The 21,589-nt window shown below is 34.7% G+C and overlaps 1 protein-coding gene across 1 annotated transcript in view; it reads right to left on the reverse strand.

Moving 5' to 3' along the window:
• Window positions 1-6,905: 6,905 nt before the first annotated feature.
• Window positions 6,906-21,589, reverse strand: part of LOC136876317 (sodium- and chloride-dependent transporter XTRP3) — a 385,847-nt gene continuing 371,163 nt past the window's right edge. The window contains exon 11 of the mRNA XM_067150163.2: window positions 6,906-18,350. Coding sequence (XP_067006264.1) covers window positions 18,216-18,350 — 135 coding nt within the window. The 3' untranslated portion in view covers window positions 6,906-18,215. The remainder of the gene's footprint in view (window positions 18,351-21,589) is intronic.

Genomic DNA, 21,589 nt, shown 5'->3' on the forward strand with positions numbered 1-21,589 from the left:
AGAAGCAATAGAGATTTGCGGGAAGACAAGTGCGAGAGTAAGGGAAAAAGAGACACCCTGTTGGAATGAAAGAGTTAGATCCTCAATAAAGGACAGGAACATGGCACAAAAGGAATGAGATAGAGAGAAATACAAGCCAGAACAGGTAAGGGATGAGGGGAAGGTCAGAGATCTCGAGCAAGTTTACCGGGACAAGCAATTGAGAGTTAAAAGAGTAGTAGAAGAGGAGAAGATAAAGTGTTGGGAGAAATTTACTCAAAAACTGAAGGAAGACAGCAGAGGAAATATGAAACTATTGTTCAGAGTGATGAAAAATAAAAGGAATTCAGTTGAAACTACCAAAGCAATTGAGGATCCTAATGGAAACCTAGCTATCAAGAAGAGGACATCAGAGAGGTTCTGCGTAATCATTTTGATCACCTATTGAACAGGACAGAAGCAGATCAGAAAACAAAAGAACCAGCTGTTGAAACCTGCACAGAGGAACCTCCCATTACATGGGCAGAAACAGAAGCAGCCCTTAAAAAGATGCCACAAGGGAAATCCCCAGGAATCAATGAATTCAGCACAGACATGATAAAAGCAGCAGGAGTTCAGGGTTTACAGTGGCTACACAGAGTGCTCAATGCAGTTTGGAAAGATGGCAAGATACCTACTGATTGGAGCAAGGGTGTCATTAATCCCCTGTTTAAGAAAGGAAACCGCCGAAAATGCTCCATCTACCGGGGAATAACACTCCTTTCTCATGGGCAGATTCTCGAAAAAATCTTACAGAGCAAACTGCAAGTCATCTTAGAGCCACAGTTTGAAAAGGAACAGTATGGTTTCAGGCCCAACAGGTCCACAACAGACCTAATCTTCAGTTCCATTTGTTAATGGAAAAATATTGGGAAAAAGGCAAAGATCTGTTTATGGTTTTCCTTGACACTGAGAAGGCATATGACAGCATTGCAAGAGTGAAGATATGGGAATGCCTAAGAAAACGGAATGTGCCAGAGGGACTGGTGAGGAATGTTCCGATGCTCTATGAGAACTGTATCAGCTGTGTGCGCTTGGGTGACGGACATTCCACCTGATTCAAGACCTAAAGTGGAGTCCAGCAAGGCAGTGCACTATCCCCATTATTGTCTATCACCATCATGGATGACATAATGAAGAACATCAAGAAAACCTCTTGTGAACTAAATGCAATGGCCTTGGCTGATGATGTTATGATCTGGGGAGAAACTGAGGAATAAGTACAGTCGAGACTTGATGAATGGAAGGTTAAGTTCCAGGAGTTCAATCTCAAGATAAGCGAACTCAAAACAGTAGTGATGGCAATAAACAGAGAGGGACGATCAGCAAACATCCTGCTAGGAAACCATCCACTAGAAAGTGTGGAGAGTTTTTCATACCTCGGCAGTGTAATATCTAGAGATACACTAGCCACAAAAGAGGTGGCAAAAAGAGTGCAGAAGAGCTCTCACTTATACCAGCAAGTACGAACACTCTGCTGGGATCCCAAAGTACCAACAAAATCAAACCTGATGGTGTTCAATCAGTACTTCATACCAATCCTAACCTATGGTATTGAAACCTGTACTCTCACTAAGAAAGACTCATCAAGGTAGCAGGCATCCGAGATGAAGTTCCTTAGGTCAAAAATTCAAAAAAACAAACAGGACAAGCTGAGGAATGTTGTTGTTTGGAAGGAAGCTGGGATTGTTACATCATTGTTAGATCTGGTCAGCATATCCAAACTGAGGTGGTTTAAGTATGTAATGAGGATGGAGCTAACAAGGACAGTATATGTTAACTTGGAGAGACATGTGGCAGGGAAATGGATGGTGGGAAGACCAAGAACCCACTGGATGGACATTGTAAAGATGGATATCGCAGATTGGGGAAGGACACTGGAGGCCATCATTAACAACAGAACATATCTCAATAAGACAGAATGGAAGAGGCTTACCAACAGTACCTGGGAAACTGGAACTGTAAAATAATGATGATGATGATGATTTAAAAAGCAGAAATATAATAAGGCACCAGGTATTGATAACCTGATAATAGACCTCTTAAAGAGAAGTGGACCACGTATGAAAGAAACTTAAATTAGTAATGGTCATCTATGAGAAAGGAGAACAACTTTTTGACTTCGAGAAAAATGTAATAGTTCAAACACCAAAGAAAGAAGCTAAGAAGTGTGAGGAGTATAGCACAGTACGTTTGATAACACATGCCTCCAAGATTGTAACCAATGTCGTACTACAATGTATAGAAAGGCAGGGAGAAGAATTTATAACTGAAGACCAATTTGGTTTTAGAAAAGGAAAACAAGAAGCAAGTTGGCATTGAAGCTAATACTAGAAAGGATGTTAGAAATGAACAAAGTCTTCCTTGGCTTTTGTGGACATAGAAAAAGCATTTGATATTTTCAAATGTGCAAAAATATTTCAAGTTCTCAGAAACATAGGAATCTGGTATAAAGAAAGGAGACTTACCGGGAACATGTATAAAAATGGAATTACAGTAATTAAAATCAGAAATGAACAAGAGGAAATGGCAGTAAGAAAAGGGGTGATGCAGTGATGTGCTTTGTCGTCCATAATTTTTAATGCTTACATTCAAGATTCACTGAACAGGATAAGGGAAAAAGTGAATGTGGGAGTAAAGGTAAATGGAAACACAATAGATATGATGCGATACGCGGATGACATCGCAATAGTTGCAGAGAGTGAAAAAGATCTTGAATACATGCTAGAAAATATGGAACAAATTATGGGGACTACATGCTTATGTACTCCTTGATACTGAGTTGTCTTAGGTTCTCCTTGGAGATAAGAAATGGCAATGGAATGTTTGATGTCTTTGGGGACTGTTTGTTGTTAGGAACTACATAATGATAGATAGTAGCTTTTGAGTGTAAAATATTGAAGTATAAAATAAATTATAAGTGCTGTAGTAATCTAGTTCCCTACAATTTGGTGACCTCAACGTGATTCCCAAGATCATAAACTGAGCTTCAGCTGGTACAAACTATATTTCTGGCTTCTTGGCCCAGAATGGAGGAAGTTTCAAGCTTAACTTATCGACTACCACAACAGTTCTTTATTACTCTTCTTCTGGCTTTGATATGCCAGAGAAGACGACTCGCAATGAACGGGAAAACTTTAGATGACATGAGAGAATTTACGTACCTGGGAAGCAAGATTACAAAAGATGGTAGAAGTAATAAGGAAATAAGAAATAGGTTCAGTCAAGCAAAAGCTGCATTTAGTAAAAGTAAAAGCCTCTTTACCACAAACAGCATCATCAGTTGTGTTACATACATGTGGAGTGTTACCCTATTGGGTGTGAAACCTGGACAATAGGAAAATAAGAAATTAACCACATTCAAAAAAGTGGTGCTACAGAAGAATGTTCAAGATCAGTTGCAGAGATAGGATAACAAATGAAGAAGTGTATAAGAAGGTAGGGAAAAAAATGCTACTTGGAGGAGCATAAAACTAGGATGGAATTAATAGGGTATGCAGGGTGTTTCTAAATTCCCATGACAAACTTTGAGGGTTTGCAGTGGGGACCAAGACAGTAAAGTTTATCATAGAAACTTGTTCCCAGAAAAGTACAGTCTGCCTACAAAAAGCCACCACAGCACACGTTCACAGCTCCTGCATTTTCGGCACTGTCTGACTCCTGCTACTTGTCGTGTGGGTCCAATTATAGTGGGGCTCGATGTGACGACCACAGATGTCAACACGGACACGGTACCTCCGTTCCATGTTTTCGTACACGCTATCACCAATCCCTGGTCCTCCAACATCTGCTACAGCCATAACCTGCACCAGTAGGTCTTCCTCGGATTCCACAGGGGTCACGTAAATCAAAGTTTTCATGTGACCGCACAGATAGTAGTCTAGTGGTGTCAACTCAGGTGAACATGCAGGCTAAGCAATTGGGCCACCACGATCTATCCACTGTTGCCCAAATCTTTGGTGCAGTTGATCTTGGACCACAAGTGAAAAATTAGGTGGCACGCAATCGTGCTGAAACCATGTTTTGACGCACATGCAGTAGCACATCATCTAAGAACTCGTGCAGTACATCTTCAAGGAATACCAAGTACGTGGTACCCATGAGATTTCGTGGAAAAAAGTATGACCTAATTACACATCCATTCAGGAACCCTGCCTAAATGTTCACACCGTATCTACTGCTGCTGAAACCCATGGGGCGCGCAGCATGCGGGTTTTCAGCAGTCCGCACATGACTGTTGTGTAAATTGAAAACACCTTCTCTGGTAAACTTTGCTTCATCAGTGAAAAGGATCTGCCGAGGGAAGTGGGGATCATCCACACAACAGTGCAAGAAACCGCCTTCAGAAATGGGCTCTTGACATAAAATTCTGTGGCTGCATTGCCTGTACCCTCTGGGGGTGCTACGGGTGTAGCTGCTGCTCATGCAGAACATGCCAGACAGTTGTGTGATCCACATTCAGTTTCTGGTACTCATAGTATTGTAATCTTCCACAGAGTGGAGTGCAGCCTCTTCAAACTCAGGTGTGCGGTGCCGCCGTGGAGCACCACAGTCATCTCTGTTGGCGGTGAACCTATCAGTCTCCAAGGCTAGCTTATCAAAGAGGGTATGTGAAGGTGTCCAGCGGTGTGGAAAACGCACCCCATACAACTGACAAGCAGCTCTCCCACTGCACCGAGCTTCGCCGTACAATATCAACATGTCGGTGTATTCTGCAAACGTGTACGCCATGGTCAACACACTACTAATGATCTACTGTAAGTACGGTACTGTATGTACAGCTTACTGCTGTGTATGTAGTAAAGAATTACTGCTGTACTGTAGTATGAACAAAGATCACAAGCACAACAGCAAGTACAACACATCTCCGTGCAGATCACACACTCAACTGAATGGCATGGAATGTCAACAAACCTGAAGGGGTATGGGACATCACGCGATCATTCAATGATCTACGTACTCGTCAGTGGCGCCGAAAATGCAGGAAATTTGAAAGTGTACTGAGGTATTTTTTTTTAAGATAGCTGGAAGATGGCACATTTCTGGACACAAGTTCCTATGCTAAACTTAACCATCTTGGTCCCCACTGCAAGCCCTCAAAGTCTGTAATGGGAATATAGAAACACCCTGTATACTAAGACATGACGGCTTGCTTAAACTCATATTAGAAGGAATGACTGAAGGGAAGAGATACTGAGAAAGACCTTGTATTCATTATATTCAGTAGATAATGGGAGACATTAAATGTGGAAGCCGTACTGAACTCCAAGAGGAGGGCGGAAAATAAAGCAGAGTGGAGAGCTGCACAAACCACTCTACGGATTGAACACTTGAAGAGGAATGGAGTGTGCTTCGAGCTGAATCACACCAAACTGAATTACTAAGGTTAGGTGATGTTTATCTCTATGAAGCAAGGCGAAATCTGACACATAACAGTGGAAATGAATGTTCACGCATATAAGAGATCAAGTGGCCGATGCTAAAAAATACCTCAAATTACAGTACATGGTTGCTTTCTCATAAACTGATCATCCAATTAACCTGATGTTTGCATTAAATTAATCTTGGAGATCTCACCTCCAACTTTTCTCCACGTTGTTGCTGAGGCAAGAGTAACACTAGTTTTCATTGTTTCCTGAAACAACCATTGCAAAAAAAAAAAAAAAAAAAAAGGGGGTCACTACAATTCTGTCTAAAATGTAACAGGCCTTTCCTCAATTAATGTAAGCCATAAAATAATACAAACCAATTGGAAACTACATTCTTTTGAAAATTTAATGTAAACATAAACATTTTAAAATTATCCAAGCTATTGGGTAGTAATAGTGAACTTTTAAAGAGACCACCACACTTTCGTAATGCTCACACCTGAATTACTTCTGTCCGCTGGGAAGTGCAGCACTTAAGTGGTCAGTCACTTGGAGTTTAAGAGATAAATTGTACAAGACAAATCCAAATTCAGTTTCACTGAGAGATGAATAATTTCATTAGTCGATGCCAAAAATGTTTGGAAACTGAACGAAAGAGGTTCCATTATCTCCTGGTATGACATAGGCGAGTATGTCATTTTAGGCAATTCTTTGTTTGTAATATTATTAACCAGCGACTCTAGTACTGAAGGTAAAGCATGGAATCCTATTGCCGTTCAGTTGTGCGTACGAGCTGTTCAGCCCATGCAGGCCCCAATGTGTACATGGGAAACTTATAATCTCCTTGCCTGTTGCTATGATATGGCATTCAATTTAACCCTAGAACACTAACCCTATTTCGCCGCACATTATTACTAACCCTTCGTAAATTTGACTACTCCAATTTATAATTGTTATATTTTCTACGTAACAGCTTATATTTGGCAAGATTTTGGTTATTTAGAGTTCCTATAGTGTCTTAAACTTAACATGAATCAAAATACGTAGATATTAAATAATTTTATGTGATTATTTATTAAATATAGAAAACTTGATGCACAAAAAATATTAAATAAACACGTTTTATAAGAAATGAATTTTATAACATAATATATTCAAATAAACCCTTAAAATTATGAATGTGGGTTATTTACATCGCAAAGAAGCCAAAAGTACCGAGAAAATAAATAAATAAAATATAAAGGTAAAAAAGGCATGAAGAAACATTATACTTATAAATTCACACTATCACTAACCGTTCATCAATATGACAACACCCACCCAATTATTACAAGAATGAGCAAAGATATCAACAATCGCACATGCCACAGTAAATAACTGCTCGAAAAAACAGCTACACAAAAAAGCGGCACCCACGCATGCGCGGAAGGCAATAAACTATACAGTTCTGCTACCTACCGTCGTAAAATTTACGATGGGCTGGTGTTCTAGGGTTAACTAGGAAATTAAAAAAGTGCATATATTTATAATATTTATTTCTTCAACGAAGTATCGTACAATATTTGTTCTACTTTATTTACATTAAATAGATTTGTCTATTTACTCGTCCTTCAATAGTCTCAACTCAGTTTTAGATGCGCTTCTTGTGAATACTATATAGGTAATAATACTAATGTTCATTCTAAAGAAACATTTTATACACATAGAGAAGGCAGATATTTTAAAAAATATATTAAAAAAAAAGAACATTGGCAACTATTGACAGTAGCACTGACTAGGGTTCTATTGCAAAATTGCAATGTAGATTATTGTAAAAAGAGAGCCCTACCAAACAACCATATAATTGACTTAAAAATGAATGTTTTAACAATTAGCAATGGCACGGTAGAATGAACTGAACTGGAGTGCAGTGCATGGTTAGTGAATCTAGGAAGACAGAATATTTTAATTAACTGCATCCAACATGGCATTTAGATTGTCTTCATACAATTAACATATAAATATTGAATATCACAGTCAATAATTTTTGGGGTGCTGCTTGCTGATGAAGTAGGTACCAGTATAGAAAACTTTGAATTTCCAGTGATTATTAAAACTGTTATTGTATCATACTTAATGTTACTCTTGCAAGTTACCTGTAACTTTCATATAGAAAACATTTTAAAAATATTACATAAATAATATATGACATTTTAGAAGACAGAGAAGTAAAGAAGCTTGGAAAGCAGTGCTGCCAACTGAATAATAATTATGCCTCTATAGTGTAATTTTGGTCATAAGGCATGTTGTAATTTAAAAGGGCTTATATTGACGTTATCAACTCTTGTGCAAGAACTGCCTGCTTTTATATATTAAACTTATTTTATATGGATGAAAGAACACAGGTTTAAACACTAGATCCCCACTTTGGTAAGTCTTTCCTGCTTTGCTGCCAATCATTCTGATTCAACTACAGTTGCCCGATAATTCCCTTTTGAGCACTAGTCAGTATACAGCATCGCCTCACACTTTACTGCTCCTCCTTTCATTATGCTAGAGTGTGATGAATAGCTTAAGACAATGCAGATTGGAAATTGGATAAATACATTCCTCTGTACCAGTTTTAGGCTGCCCTTAGTGTCTCAGAAGAGAAAGTGATATTGCCATGTGACTGATTCTATATTGGTGAATTCCTGATTTCTTCATAACAGAATCAAATCTGCCAATCTTAAATACTGTAAATGTTATCACTGGGTTTTTATATCAGTTTCTTTAAACAAACTTGCTGTATTTCTAATTATATACTACTATTTAGCAGTTGATAGATAATGCATATTACCTACATCTCAAAATATATTTGGAATGTTGTTTTCTTTAATTTTTTAAAATGAATGAAGTAAGAGAGAAATAAATCTGCAGGATACTAATTTTTGTTCTTCTATCAAAACGGTTCAGTTGTTTCAGTATCCCTATTCAAGAATGCAGTTTTCCCATCTAGCCATTGGATTATGGGTACTTTGAATATTAAGTTTTGAGTTACATTTTAAACATTAAAAATTGCAATACTAATTTAAAGAATTAAATGAAAGATTTAGTGTCAAATAGGTATAACATTCAAAAGATTGCCAGCAAAGATATTCAACTAAAATTTAAGTTTATGGGCAAGACATATGATTAGATTATGATATATTTAACCCACACTTAGATCCCTCACCTGTAAATTTTGACATATTATAAAGCAAGCAACTTGTAGATTTAGGCGATTGTTGATATTGCAACCATCACCAGTTTTAAGAGGACTCCAAACTATAAGGATGTGATTTCAAAAATTCTGTGTGAATTAGCTGGGATTCACATCACGACCACCTTGGTGGGAAGCCAGTGACCGTCACTCAGCTATCATGCCCTCCTCTTAATGTATTCTCTTCATTCATTTTTTAATACTGTTTTCATGAACAGTAATACTTTATCAGCATATTTCTAATATTAATTTTAAGAATAAAAATCCATCTCCCTCATCCAATAACACTGCAATCATTGTCATGGAAAAATATATTTGTATGTGTCTTTGTAATTTGAATATGATTTATAAAGGAATAATAATAATGTGGACTTAGGCCAGGGCCTCTCAGGGTACATGCACCGGTGCATTGCACGGCGCAAGGTGCAAAACACGACTTGGCTAGGTTGACCAGAGTGCAGAGCCCCACTCCTCGATTCTGAGCAATAGCGTTGCCTCTCTCTTTCCCTATGCCTGTCTCGCTCGCTCAACCTGTCTCCCCCTTCCTTGCTTGCTCTGCAGCGCTCCACCACGTGAGCAGTTGAACCTAACTTAGCCGAGATTAGCAGAGTCACCCCGAGACAAATAGCTGGTCCAAACTGAGCAGAATCAGACCGATGCACTGTGCACAGAACCTCTGTACCTCGGTTTGCACGCACAAGATTTTGGGCGTTTGAGAGGCCCTAGGCTAACAGAGTCTATATTAAAGTAAAACTTCTTTTACTACAGAAACCAAGGATAAACGTCACAGAGTAAACTTGGGGGATCTTAGGATTCAGTACTTTAAAGTACAGTACCAGTACCTTGCAATTTTACTCTCTTCAACTGCCTAATTTGCTTATTAAACCTTTTTAAATGACATATCTTTAGCACAGTTTAAAGATACAGAAATTTTCTTTGTGGAAGAGATGGTTACAATCAGAATTAATATATGAGAAAACACTGTTCATTCTTCAATTTAACATTGTAAGGAAGATATTGTAAACTACTGTGAGTAAACAATGCAAAAAGTTATCACTTTAACTTTTTATAAATCTCACTAATATGGAAACAAGCTGTTAAAAACATGAAATTACTTTAAATGAAAATGTGCAACTGCATGTAAATAAAGAATTTACATTTATGGTTTTCTTATTTAGGTATTTATCTGTTTTGCAGCTTCTCCACAATTTCAAAATATCAACTGTTTTATATTTAGGATTGGTCAGGGAGTTCCATCCACTCTTTGCCTGTTAAAATCATCCTGGACTGTTTCAAATAAAATTTATGGATGGAAGATTCAAGTAGCAGAAATAAGTACAAAGACAGAACACAAATTACTTGGAGTAAGTTATTGACACAACTCAGCTTAATAAAATTTAGACTAGCAAAGGTCATAAATTATAAAAATTGTGAAGATTTAAGTAAAGTTGAAGAAAAACTTACTGCATGTCCTAACGTGAAGCTGCTAATGTCAATTTGTGACTGATTTTTTTCTTTCTTTCCATAGATTACTCATGATATTTGAGCACTGGACATTTCTGAGCAGTTCATAGTGTTAGAATTATCTGATAAAATAGATATAGAAAAGTAATGTCTTTGACTGCAATTAACTGTTCAGTCTTTACTACAAAGTACAATAACAAAGCTACAGTATCCCCAATAATCATTAACTGTAATACATTTAAAATGTGTTATAAAAAGTTTTCTTTCTTGCAAGGCATGTTAAACATATCACAGTGATAGCAAAAGATAACTAACACTTTGTCATTATGAATGTAATCCACTTGTTGCAAGTAGATCAGATCATTAGTATAGTACAGTAATAAATTTCACAATATTCAATTCCATGCTTAAACTACATAGTCTTTTCTTTATCACCTACCATCACCACAGCAAGTCTGCCATCCTCCATAGTTCTATTTGTGCCCAATTATAGGTATGCAGAGCTACTAAAGTTTGTCAGCCATTGTAAATGAAACCATCTGAATATAGTTCTATGCAGAGATAACTTGCAGCAGTCAAGATGAATTAAAACTTGAGATGTTTATTTATTGTTTCTGATACTGGTAATTGAGTAATATTTTCAGAATAGAAAACACTTTTCAGGAGAAAGGGTACTTCAAAGGTATACTAGTAAGATTCCTACATATTATAAAAATAACACAAGGAAATTATTCACCATGACTTCTTCAACAAAAGTACAAAGAATTATGAATAGCTTTTAGACAGCAGTTAGAAATGTGGATGATCAAGACTAATTATCTTAGCTTGTCTTGTATGCACCCGCATTATTTTTAATTCCTCCTCAGACTGCTTTAGTATCTAATGGACATCAAATAATGTCTTTTTTAATATATCATTTTATCAGTTCTGAACATGTTGCAGGCAGCATTATGAATGTTAAAACCAATGAAAAAGAACATACTACAAAATTGATATTCCTGGTTGCAATCAGTTTTTAAGTTACCTTTTTGATAGCTCTAAAATTTTAGGATAGCACCTGGTTGTAAATAGCTGGACAGCACAGTATTTACAAATTACAGATGATATTTAACCTTCTTCCAAAATGAAGCAAAAATATAGAGAGGTTACTATTATTACAGATAAAACAAAATGACCGTACTAACCATTCGTGTGTCAATTTTTTAGTCATTTGAAACAATAATTTTTATTTTTATTTTTTTCCATCTGCAGAGAACATATTTGAGTACTGAGACCAAGGATGGTTCATGTAGCATTTGAAGTTTATCTAAAGCTTAATTATTATTTATTTACTTCTTGAGCAAGAATAATTATTGTGCTGCACTGAACTGACCAGCAGCTTTTCTACATAAATCAATTGAATCCACCAAGCATAAACACAGTATAAGTCAAAACACATCTCTAGAACTGTCACCTTTTTTTTTTTTAATAGGTGCAATCTGAAATGAAGGATTCTGTGCAGTAACAGGAATTCCTTATATCTGGCCATATTTTACAAAATGTAAATGATACAAGCCATGAAAGGAGAGAAAATGAATGACAATAAAATTACATATAAAATGCTAAAATTCCTGTTTTTCACTTTCCAAACAGTCTAGCTAGATATGAGTATGGAGATTAATTCTAGAATAAAGTCTATCTCTTCATTTGTTCCAAGTATTATTTTGTGGAGCCACTGTCAGCCTGATTGACACCTTGTGCAAAACAGGAATTAATCTATACAGTTTCAAAATAACAAAACTATAGATGAAAACACATTTTTAGCAACTCTCACATTTCTCTTATTTGAAGGTAATGTCTGGTGTAATACGTTACATTTCCAGCACAGATAATGATGTTTGAATATAGAGGGATTGTTTGTTGAAAAAGATTGAACATCTTTGGAAAGGGGGTAGCAAAGTTTAGTGCCAACATTAGCAAGTGGTTTCCACCTGTTAATAAAATATTATACAGGATTGACAGTACTAAAATATTACTCTTGATTGCACTTACATTGTTAGATCAATACTTGATAAGCCAGAAAACTGCTCTGGTATGAACTCAGCAGAGTCATCTAGCAGGAGAAATATCTCTACAGTAATTTAAGGCCTTAAAAAAGGGTTTTGCAATGAAGCTACTAAAATGATAACCATTACATAAAAACTTACCAAAGACAATTAAAAATGTTATTAAACTTAGTTCTTATAATTTGAAATTTTTATGCTGCATTATATGTATGGAGGATTTGAGAGTTGCTAATAATTATTTGTATCTGTATAATACAACAGACTATAATTTTGTAAATTCTGCTGACAATGAATGGCAAATATGATGCTTTATAATGTTAGCTGAACACAGACTAATATTTGAAATTAAAATCAATAGCAGCCATTGTTATAATAGTTTTGAAATCTGTATAACAACTGCCAACTCAAGAAGTTTTAGAAAACTTCATCAAATAATCACTCTTTAAAACTAACCAGGAAAGAGTATTTGGGAGTATTTGATAGTTTTCAAATGCCATGAATTATTATCACAGCAAATAACTGTGGCAAAATAAATTTGCTTCTTTTCCAGAAAAATTTATGTATTTCATCTTCAGATCATCATAACACTCTTTAGACAATTACCTTCTATTCAGACATCACCATATTTCCATAAAGAGATCACTACATAAAAGTGAACTACGTTTATATAAAAAACAAATTATTTACAAATATAAAATACACTTTTCACACATACATACACACAAACACAGCTGATAAATTTACAAAACAATAATTATTATTGTTTGTTGATTTTAGAAAATTGATAACATTCAAGATTACCTCATAAATAAATTATGGTGTATATATATATATATATATATACTGTTTGCTGGTCATATGCATACCTAATGCCACAGAGTGAGCAAATATCACTTCAAATGACCAGCATACCTTCCATAATAATAATAACAACAACAATATTATGCAGTGTGCCTCTTTTCTCTACAATAATGCATTTAATTTTGTTACTGTATTACAAATAATCTGCCTTCTTCACAAGATTACAAAGAGGTTACTTTTGTACTACAAATACTATGCTACCAAAATGAATGAACTTGGCTACTGCAGTACATATGATTCTTCCTGCTACATATTAAAAGTCATTACTGCTATTATTAAAATTATGAACAAATTAAAAGTAACTTATCTTTCTCTCATATTTAGGCTCTAGATAAATAAGCAGACTTAAAGGTAACCAAAATAGGACTCATTCAAATAACATAATTAAGACATAGGTATTTACAAAATTAATTTTTCTGAAATATTTCACTTTGCATCATTGAACATCCTACATGTTTTTGTTGTGTACAAAAAATTTCCACAGAAGTTAATTCAATTTTATTCTCACTGTATGAATGCCATTGGAATGAAAATTAATTGGTACTGTTCCTGCAAAAATAACTGGATAAAGGTCTGCATTTAGGCTAGAAAATTTAGATTAAGGTTTTATAATTGCAAGGAATTCTATAACTACAAACACTTTTATTCCCAGAAAATAATTATATGGAGTGGAATAACTGGTTTAGTTAATAAAACTGATATATTACTAGGCAACTTTACACAAACTGATGTATTTCAATCAAATCATGACCTTAGCTTTGTTTTGTAATATTTAACAGCAGTAAAAGTAAAATTTACATTTCAACTAATAAATGTTTCTTTATTATTTCATAAGCCATGTACAGCAGATCACCCACTGTAAAGTTGGTCATAATGAACAAAAACTTCCAGACTTAATAAAATTTTGGCAACTATGAAAGAAACTAAAATATTCTCATTTTTATTTGAGAAACAAGAACCTTGATAGAATGAATGGGAAATCATAAACTAATAGAAACCACTCATCAATTGGGAACATTATTAAATTTCTGAATATAGGTCAATGATTTCATTATTCATTTATTCTATATGTAGGGAAACCCAGTACGGTGAAACAGCGATGGAGTTAAAGAATCTAAAACCAAGGTTACTGGAAGAATGATCATGTGAATAAGTTAATAATAAAAATGTATCCATTATTAAATATATAGTGGAACCAGTCTGGAGAGGATGTAGGTAATGAACAATGTATGTTACAGTAACTGAAAAAGATACAGGCTGTCATCACTGTAAAATTGGCTCTTATGGCTTCTAAAATCAATTATTAGTATAATCAACAGTCATGTTATTTTAGAGCAGTCATTCTATTGAAGATTTCAGATTATTTATATATAGTTGTGTGTGTAGTGTTGTATTAAAAATATTATTTGCAACATTGTTTTGTAAAAGTCTTTGTTACTATTGAATTCCTCCTCCTTTCTTCAAAAGTGTTAAGATTTTACACATGCAAAAATAAACCCTGCCTGTTGAGTTACTGTAGATGAAATGATTAAATGGGCATACATTTGGTTAAAGGTGACTTATTCATGAGCTGCAACAATTCCACAATTGTCAGTATGTAGCAGCATATTCCAAATACTCACGTAAGGTGTAAGAGGTTATGTTACACAATTAAAAGTTAAAAACAACGGGATGTATTTCAAAGTTAAAAGATTTATGAAATGGGAATGTAACAACGAAAGTTGAAGTTTGATTTTTTTTTCCTATTTGTTTTACATCGCACTGATGCAAACAGGTCTTGTGGCAAAAAGAAAGGACAGGAAAGGGCAAGGATTGGGTAGGAAATGACCATGGTCATAATTGAGTTACAGCCTCAGCATGTGCTTGTTGTGAAAATGGGAAACCATGGAAAACCATCTTCAGGGTTGCCAACTGTGGGGTTTGAACCCACCATCTCCCGAATGCAGGCTCACAGCTACATGGCCCAAACCACTTGGCCAACTTGCTTGGTGTTCTGGAGCCTACTGGCAAAAGGAAAACGCGTTGAATGGTTATGACCGGATGGAAATATCAAGTAATTAGTATAATTCTCTTGATATTAAGTTAGATCCACATTCTTGCCAAGCTGACTCAAGACAGCCCAAGTGTGAGAGTGCGGATGGTGTCTTCGTCTTGCCTTGTCAGTGCTCTGCCCAGTCTGCATTTGGTGCAAGAATCAAAGGAAACAAACAGCAAATGCAAGCATCCCATCAACACTCTCAACCATACCAGTGTAGTGTTTGAACTGCAGTAGAAACACTTTTCATACTGCAACTATTACTTTCTTTTAATTTGGTTAATAAGAATAATAGTTATTTTTTGGGGGAATATTATCAATGTTATATGAGGTTCAAAACACAATGAACATAAGACCAGAAGAAAGTAAAAGATGCATGGTTCACATCTGTCAAATTTAAGATATTTTTGTGGCAGATTTAAAAAAAATAGTATCCACGGATGGCAACGTTCAAGGGACATTTGAGAAAGAAGACTGCTACTTTTTTTTTTTTTTTTGTGTAATATGTTGCCAGATAATAGTAATAATAATTAACAGCTTTCGACATTCATCATCTTAGAAGTCATAGTAACGACTGAGTATCTTGTGAGTGAATATTGGCAGGAGTGTGGACAATATCACTCGTATTAGCAATGCTTGCCAAATGTCTCATATAGGCATCTTGCATGAAAGTGTGGAGATAGCATTACAGACATGAGCATAGAGAATTAAAGGCATATACAAAATTACTCATTTCATATGTTTGGACGACCATAAATTGTCCAGGAAGAAAAAAAAAAAGGACATAACTGGCTAATACATCATTGCACACAATAATGTGGAAAGAATTTTAGAAACAACTGGAAAGAAGTTTACATGGCAGTTACTGGGGAAAGAGCTTGGAAGGATATTAGGAAAGACATTTTTAGAAATCTCCAGGTGTGTAGGACCAAAAATGTAAAATACATCATAGCTGAAGGCTTACAATGGGACAAATACTTGCTTCTTGGGGAAAAGTGAAAGACTGATATATTTTATTAGGAGAAACCTTTCATCTAAATCCAAAGTCAGTTAACATTCAGAAAAAGTATGAAATTAAATAATAGGAAAAGATATTTACTGAAGGAAAAAATAATCAATAATCATTGAAATATCATCGAGAAATGAGGGTTGGGTTTATATTTTTATGTGTGTCTGATATACTTAGAAGCAAATAAAATACCCAAGTGATGGAAATAAAAGCAAGCAAGTCTTCAATTTTAACAAGAATCAACATACAATGAGATTATCTCAAAAAATGTCGTATCATGTTATCTCCCATCTTAAAAATTCTACAAAAATAATGGGAAAGCTGAATACAGTTCCCTCAATGGATGAATTTTGGATAAAAGAATTGTTGTCAAATGAGAACCACGTAACTAGGTCTACAACTTGATAAAACAGATATGTGTTTGTCTCCCACAACATTGGACAAAAATTACAATTTGTACATGCATCTGAAATTATAAATATTTATGGAATTGGCTCCCGTGTAATTTGATTTTTCAGAGTGTATGGAATAAAAATGTGGCATGGATTTTTTCTCTTTTTTCTTTTGGAATGTTCATCATCTAGAATTAAGTTTCAAATGAAATGAGAGATGGAAATGGTTCAATAAAAATGGAATGCTACCCCATCCAGATTCACCATATATTTAAGAGATGGAAGTTCCATAGAGTTATGCAATTACTCTTCTATTTACTATCAAGGCCACCAAAATTAAGATCCTCAATTTTTCTCACTAATAGTTTCATATCTTGCTTGATTCCTGATCAAATATCAATGCAGACAGACAATGCTTTTTGCTTAAGGCAATGTACCAAACTTTTAATAGTATATTTGCAGGCACAGAAGTAAGAAAACCTGAACATCACCAGTTATTTGCATTGTGACAGTGTACACTAAGTCAAATATATCATAGTCATTTTGCTGGCATAACACATTCATCTTTTTGTGTACATTAGCTTATACTTGCTTATTTAAATTAAACATATTAAGAGTTTCTCAAACTGTTGAGTAATGAAATTAATAATAGTTAACTCATGGAAAAATTTTAAGTTGGCAATAAATACTCAGAACTATGTATTTAGAATAAAACTGAACACTTTAAAATTTTAAAAATAATAAAAATATTAACAGACAAAACTTTATTTTAAAAAAACTAGTCTAATACTTAATGTCAAAATACATAATAAAGGCACAAATGAGATTAATTAAATTTTAAAAACCTAATCTTTAATTAAAGCTCTTAAGATAGCTAAGCTAACGTAATGAACCTGCGTAATACTGAATAGGTCTTTATAATTCTGAATGTTATTACTATTGGATCAAGTATATCTTAACAGGTAATTTTGGTTAATCCACTCAAAATAACTTACGCACTAAATAAGCTTCTTTCTATGTTCCTAACATCAATAAAGAATACACCTAAAATTTGTCCACATATCACATCAAACTATCCTCTAATTGGATACTAAAAAAGAAGTTTTATTTAATTCTTTATACCTTCTGTTGCAAATTTGTTTAGCTGTTGAGGGGAATAATATAAGGAAAGAAATATCACACTGAACTATATGAACATTATTTGTTTTTTAAGATTGTTAAAATCATTTTGAATAACTCCTGAAAAACATTTAGCATTAATTCATAAGTCTGAGAAACTCCTTCATTCATAAATAATGTTACCTACTTCGTTTGTATCCTTCAAGAACAGAATTCTCATATCAGTTTTCTTCACAAATAACAAGGTTGATGAGATGTCAGTAAAATTATCTTTTGAAGTAATAAACCAGACCAGATTTGTCTAAAATTAATATTCATTAAGATTAAAACTTAATAATTAATTTCCTTACCTTATCAACAATTACAGAAACTATGAATTATTCTATATACAAGTTGGTATCACATATTTGTCAATCTATTAGCAAGGAACTAATTCATGGCTTCCTTTTTTCAAAAATCATCTATGGTAACAATACAGATCCAGTAGCATCTCTAACTCCTTTGCTTCAAATTTAAATATTTGTTGGATGTGCGGAGAACATTGCATCATGAAATATTTCATCTCACTCAAAATGTCTGAATCTAAAACTTCTCAATATACTATCAGATGAAATGCACATTTTTTTTTCACTTTTCAACTTTATTTTCTCTTAAAATACTACAAAATAAGTTCTCATTTTCATTTAGTCCATCACTTCCATAGCGAATTTCTTTTTTGATCGTGAACTTGTTGTCATATTTGGCGGTTCATCATCATCATCTTCATCGTCGTCATTGAAATCAGAGCCGTCCTGCGGCAAATCATGATATTCATCAAACTGAAAAAGAAATTACAATAAATTAGTAAAATATTCTTGAAGATAACATGAATCTGATAGCTTTCACCTGTGAAACTGAGTTAAATAAGTTAATTTAAAACTTTTATGAACTACAAGTTAAATTTTAGCTTTTCGAATGTACATATGAAATTAGTAATAAGATTAATATAGTAGAGAATCTATCTCAAGAAATTGAGGTACATACTTTCAAACAGCTACATAACTCCATGATAACATGTGTCTCTATTCTAGTTCAAAGCACATTCTCTGAGCTATTTTGTGGGTTAGGCAGATCATTTGCCTAAGGTCAACTAACTGTTAATGCAGTGTCACTGTTCTACGCCGGCACAAGAGAAGATAAGCATCAAGCTATTCTGAAATTAAATTTCATTTAAGTTTGTAACTAAATTTAGATACAGTCATTTCCGTTGTAGGTATTTGTTTCTGAAATTGGAATTCATTCCTGTAACATAGCTAAATAATATAATGAAGTACACAGTGTGTGAAGCACTCTTGCATTTATCCTCCCCAAACTACTTCTCAGTGCTTTTATTATGAAAGACATGTTTCTCGCCTACAAGACATGAAAAAGTATACTGATCTCTTCCAGGAAGGACAACACTGTATGTTTACAAACCATAGCAGAATTAAGGTTATCTGATTTCCTTGTTTATGTACTTTCATTTGGGATTACACTTTACATTCGTCATAGTAATCGAATGACCGAGCTCGATAGCTGCAGTCACTTAAGTGCGGCCAGTATCCAGTATTCGGGAGATAGTAGGTTTGAACCCCACTGTCGGCAGCCCTGAAAATGGTTTTTCGTGGTTTCCCATTTTCTCACCAGGCAAATGCTGGGGCTGTACCTTAATTAAGGCCACGGCCGCTTCCTTCGCACTCCTAGCCCTTACCTGTCCCATCGTCGCCGTAAGACCTATCTGTGTCGGTGCAACGTAAAGCAACTAGCAAAAAAAAAAAAAAAAAAAAAAAGTAATCGAATGACCAACCAGGTAAAATGCATGATCTTCTTATGACTCTGAAATCTACTACCCTATAGGCTACTACAATAAAGGATGATCTGATCAGTGCCTCTGAAACATTGGTTCAGAGAAGTAGTTCAGGACCTGGGTACCACCCCCACCAGTCAGATGATATACTGAATTAATTACTGAAAGGTTCCTTGTAATCTATTAATTATTTACCGTACCAAATATTTACAATGTTATGAAACAATTTTTGAAAAAAACATCATCACATCATATTTGTAAAATACAGAGCACCAATCATACATAACCCTTTGGCTTTGATATGGATGTGTAATAGAAAGAAAACCATGTACCTACAAGTTTTAAATTCTAGTCAAATTTCATATGAACGGAATAATAATTATGAGAGTAGATTCTATTTATAATCGTACTGAGTGCTGGGTCTTTTTTTTTTTTTTTCATTGGTTGGTCTTGAACTCTATCCTTTCCATAAAAGAATTGTTTTGAGTCTGTGATTTCATGTTTCTCAAGTTTCCTTTTATGAAGAAAACCATCAACAGAATAGCTTTTGGGTAAGGCTCAGACTAATTTTTTAAAACAATGAAATGCTTCTGAATGTTCCACAACTACTTTCCCCATGAAAACCTTTTGCAGGATTACTTCTGGGAGGGTCTAATTTTCATTGTTCAAGAATTAATAAAGCGGTTCTAAACATTTCACAGCTACTACTTCCATAAAACTAAACTTTGTTGGAATTGGAGTTAAGTTTCTGAGGCAGAGTTCACAAGGGTTGCAAATTTCAAGGATGATTGTTTTCTTCCAATTGTGTTAGCTTATATTAATGAGAAATGACTGTATATTTATTTAGAGCAAATGGAGATGCTGCCTGCAGTAAAAATAGTAAGTCCCATGCAAAAATACACTTCCATTCTTTATAGTATATTTGTAAAAGTTCATTCCTGGAAATTATATAAGCAAGCAGGTAGATTTGTCAGTAAAAGGAAATTTAATATAGAAACACACCAAAAGTGAAAAGGGGATATTTCATTTTTTCACTAGTTTTCACACATAACTGATTACATGCACCAAGCTTTTCTTCTTTAAACATTACATACAGTTGAGGGTAAAATGCAACATCTCCATTAGCATTGTAAAATACTGTATTTGATTGTCCTATCTCCAAACATGATCAACTTACATTTTGTTAAGGGAAAAGAAAAGACGTTTATCTCTGAATAGCCTGAGCTGAATCTGTCTCTGTGCTTACTAAATAAGAGAAGCTAAAGTGACAGTTTGTGAAAGCAAGTGCAGTGTTTAAATGACTGGCCCAAAGACAGGTGATTTACCTAAAGCTTTGTCTACTAACCCATAAACCCTACAGATCTGCATATTGTAGATCCTAACAACTGTTTACTATATACACAGGTGTGGATACCTTTCCATTACACTGTGCTGAAGTAGACTAATACCTAATAACAATAAAAGTAAAAACTATATACATTATCTGATACATATTATTTGCCAGTATCATCAGATAGAGTAACAAGTCTTAATTCTTATGGGAATTAGTAGAATGATGTGAATATTAATTAACTTTTGTTTAGTTTCTTTATTCACATCATTATTTTCATCAATAAAAACTTGTTTGCTTACAGAAGTATTAAACCTACCTCCTTTGTACTGATTTGTTTTTGAAGATATTCTGTTCTCTTTATACAACAATTTTATCTGTTATAGTTTTTCTTTAATCAAATTATTGTATGTAAATGGGACAATTGGAGGTTTAATACATCATTTTATTGAACAATTCTATTTTTTAACTGTCGTGCAGATTTCACAACGGATGATCAAGGCCAAAATTAGGGTGAAAGACAAAAGCATAGAGATCATACAAGCATAATGCTCCACAAGCAGGATGCACAGAAAATAATTTTTTGAGATCGGGAAGGAAGAAATATGCTTGAATTTTGAAAACTGAATTATACACTGACTGACAGAGCAAATGCAACACCAAGAAGGAGTGGTCAGAACTTTATGCCAATTGTAGGGTAGACTGACGTCACTGAGGAATGCTCATGATGTGAAATGCGCCGCTGTACTGCGCACGTAGCGAACGATAAATGGGACACGGCGTTGGCGAATGGCCCACTTCGTACCGTGATTTCTCAGCCGACAGTCATTGTAGAACGTGTTGTCGTGTGCCACAGGACACGTGTATAGCTAAGAATGCCAGGCCGCCGTCAACGGAGGCAT

This window comes from Anabrus simplex, chromosome 6 (genome assembly GCF_040414725.1).
Source record: "Anabrus simplex isolate iqAnaSimp1 chromosome 6, ASM4041472v1, whole genome shotgun sequence".
Classification (NCBI taxonomy): Eukaryota; Metazoa; Arthropoda; class Insecta; order Orthoptera; family Tettigoniidae; genus Anabrus; species Anabrus simplex.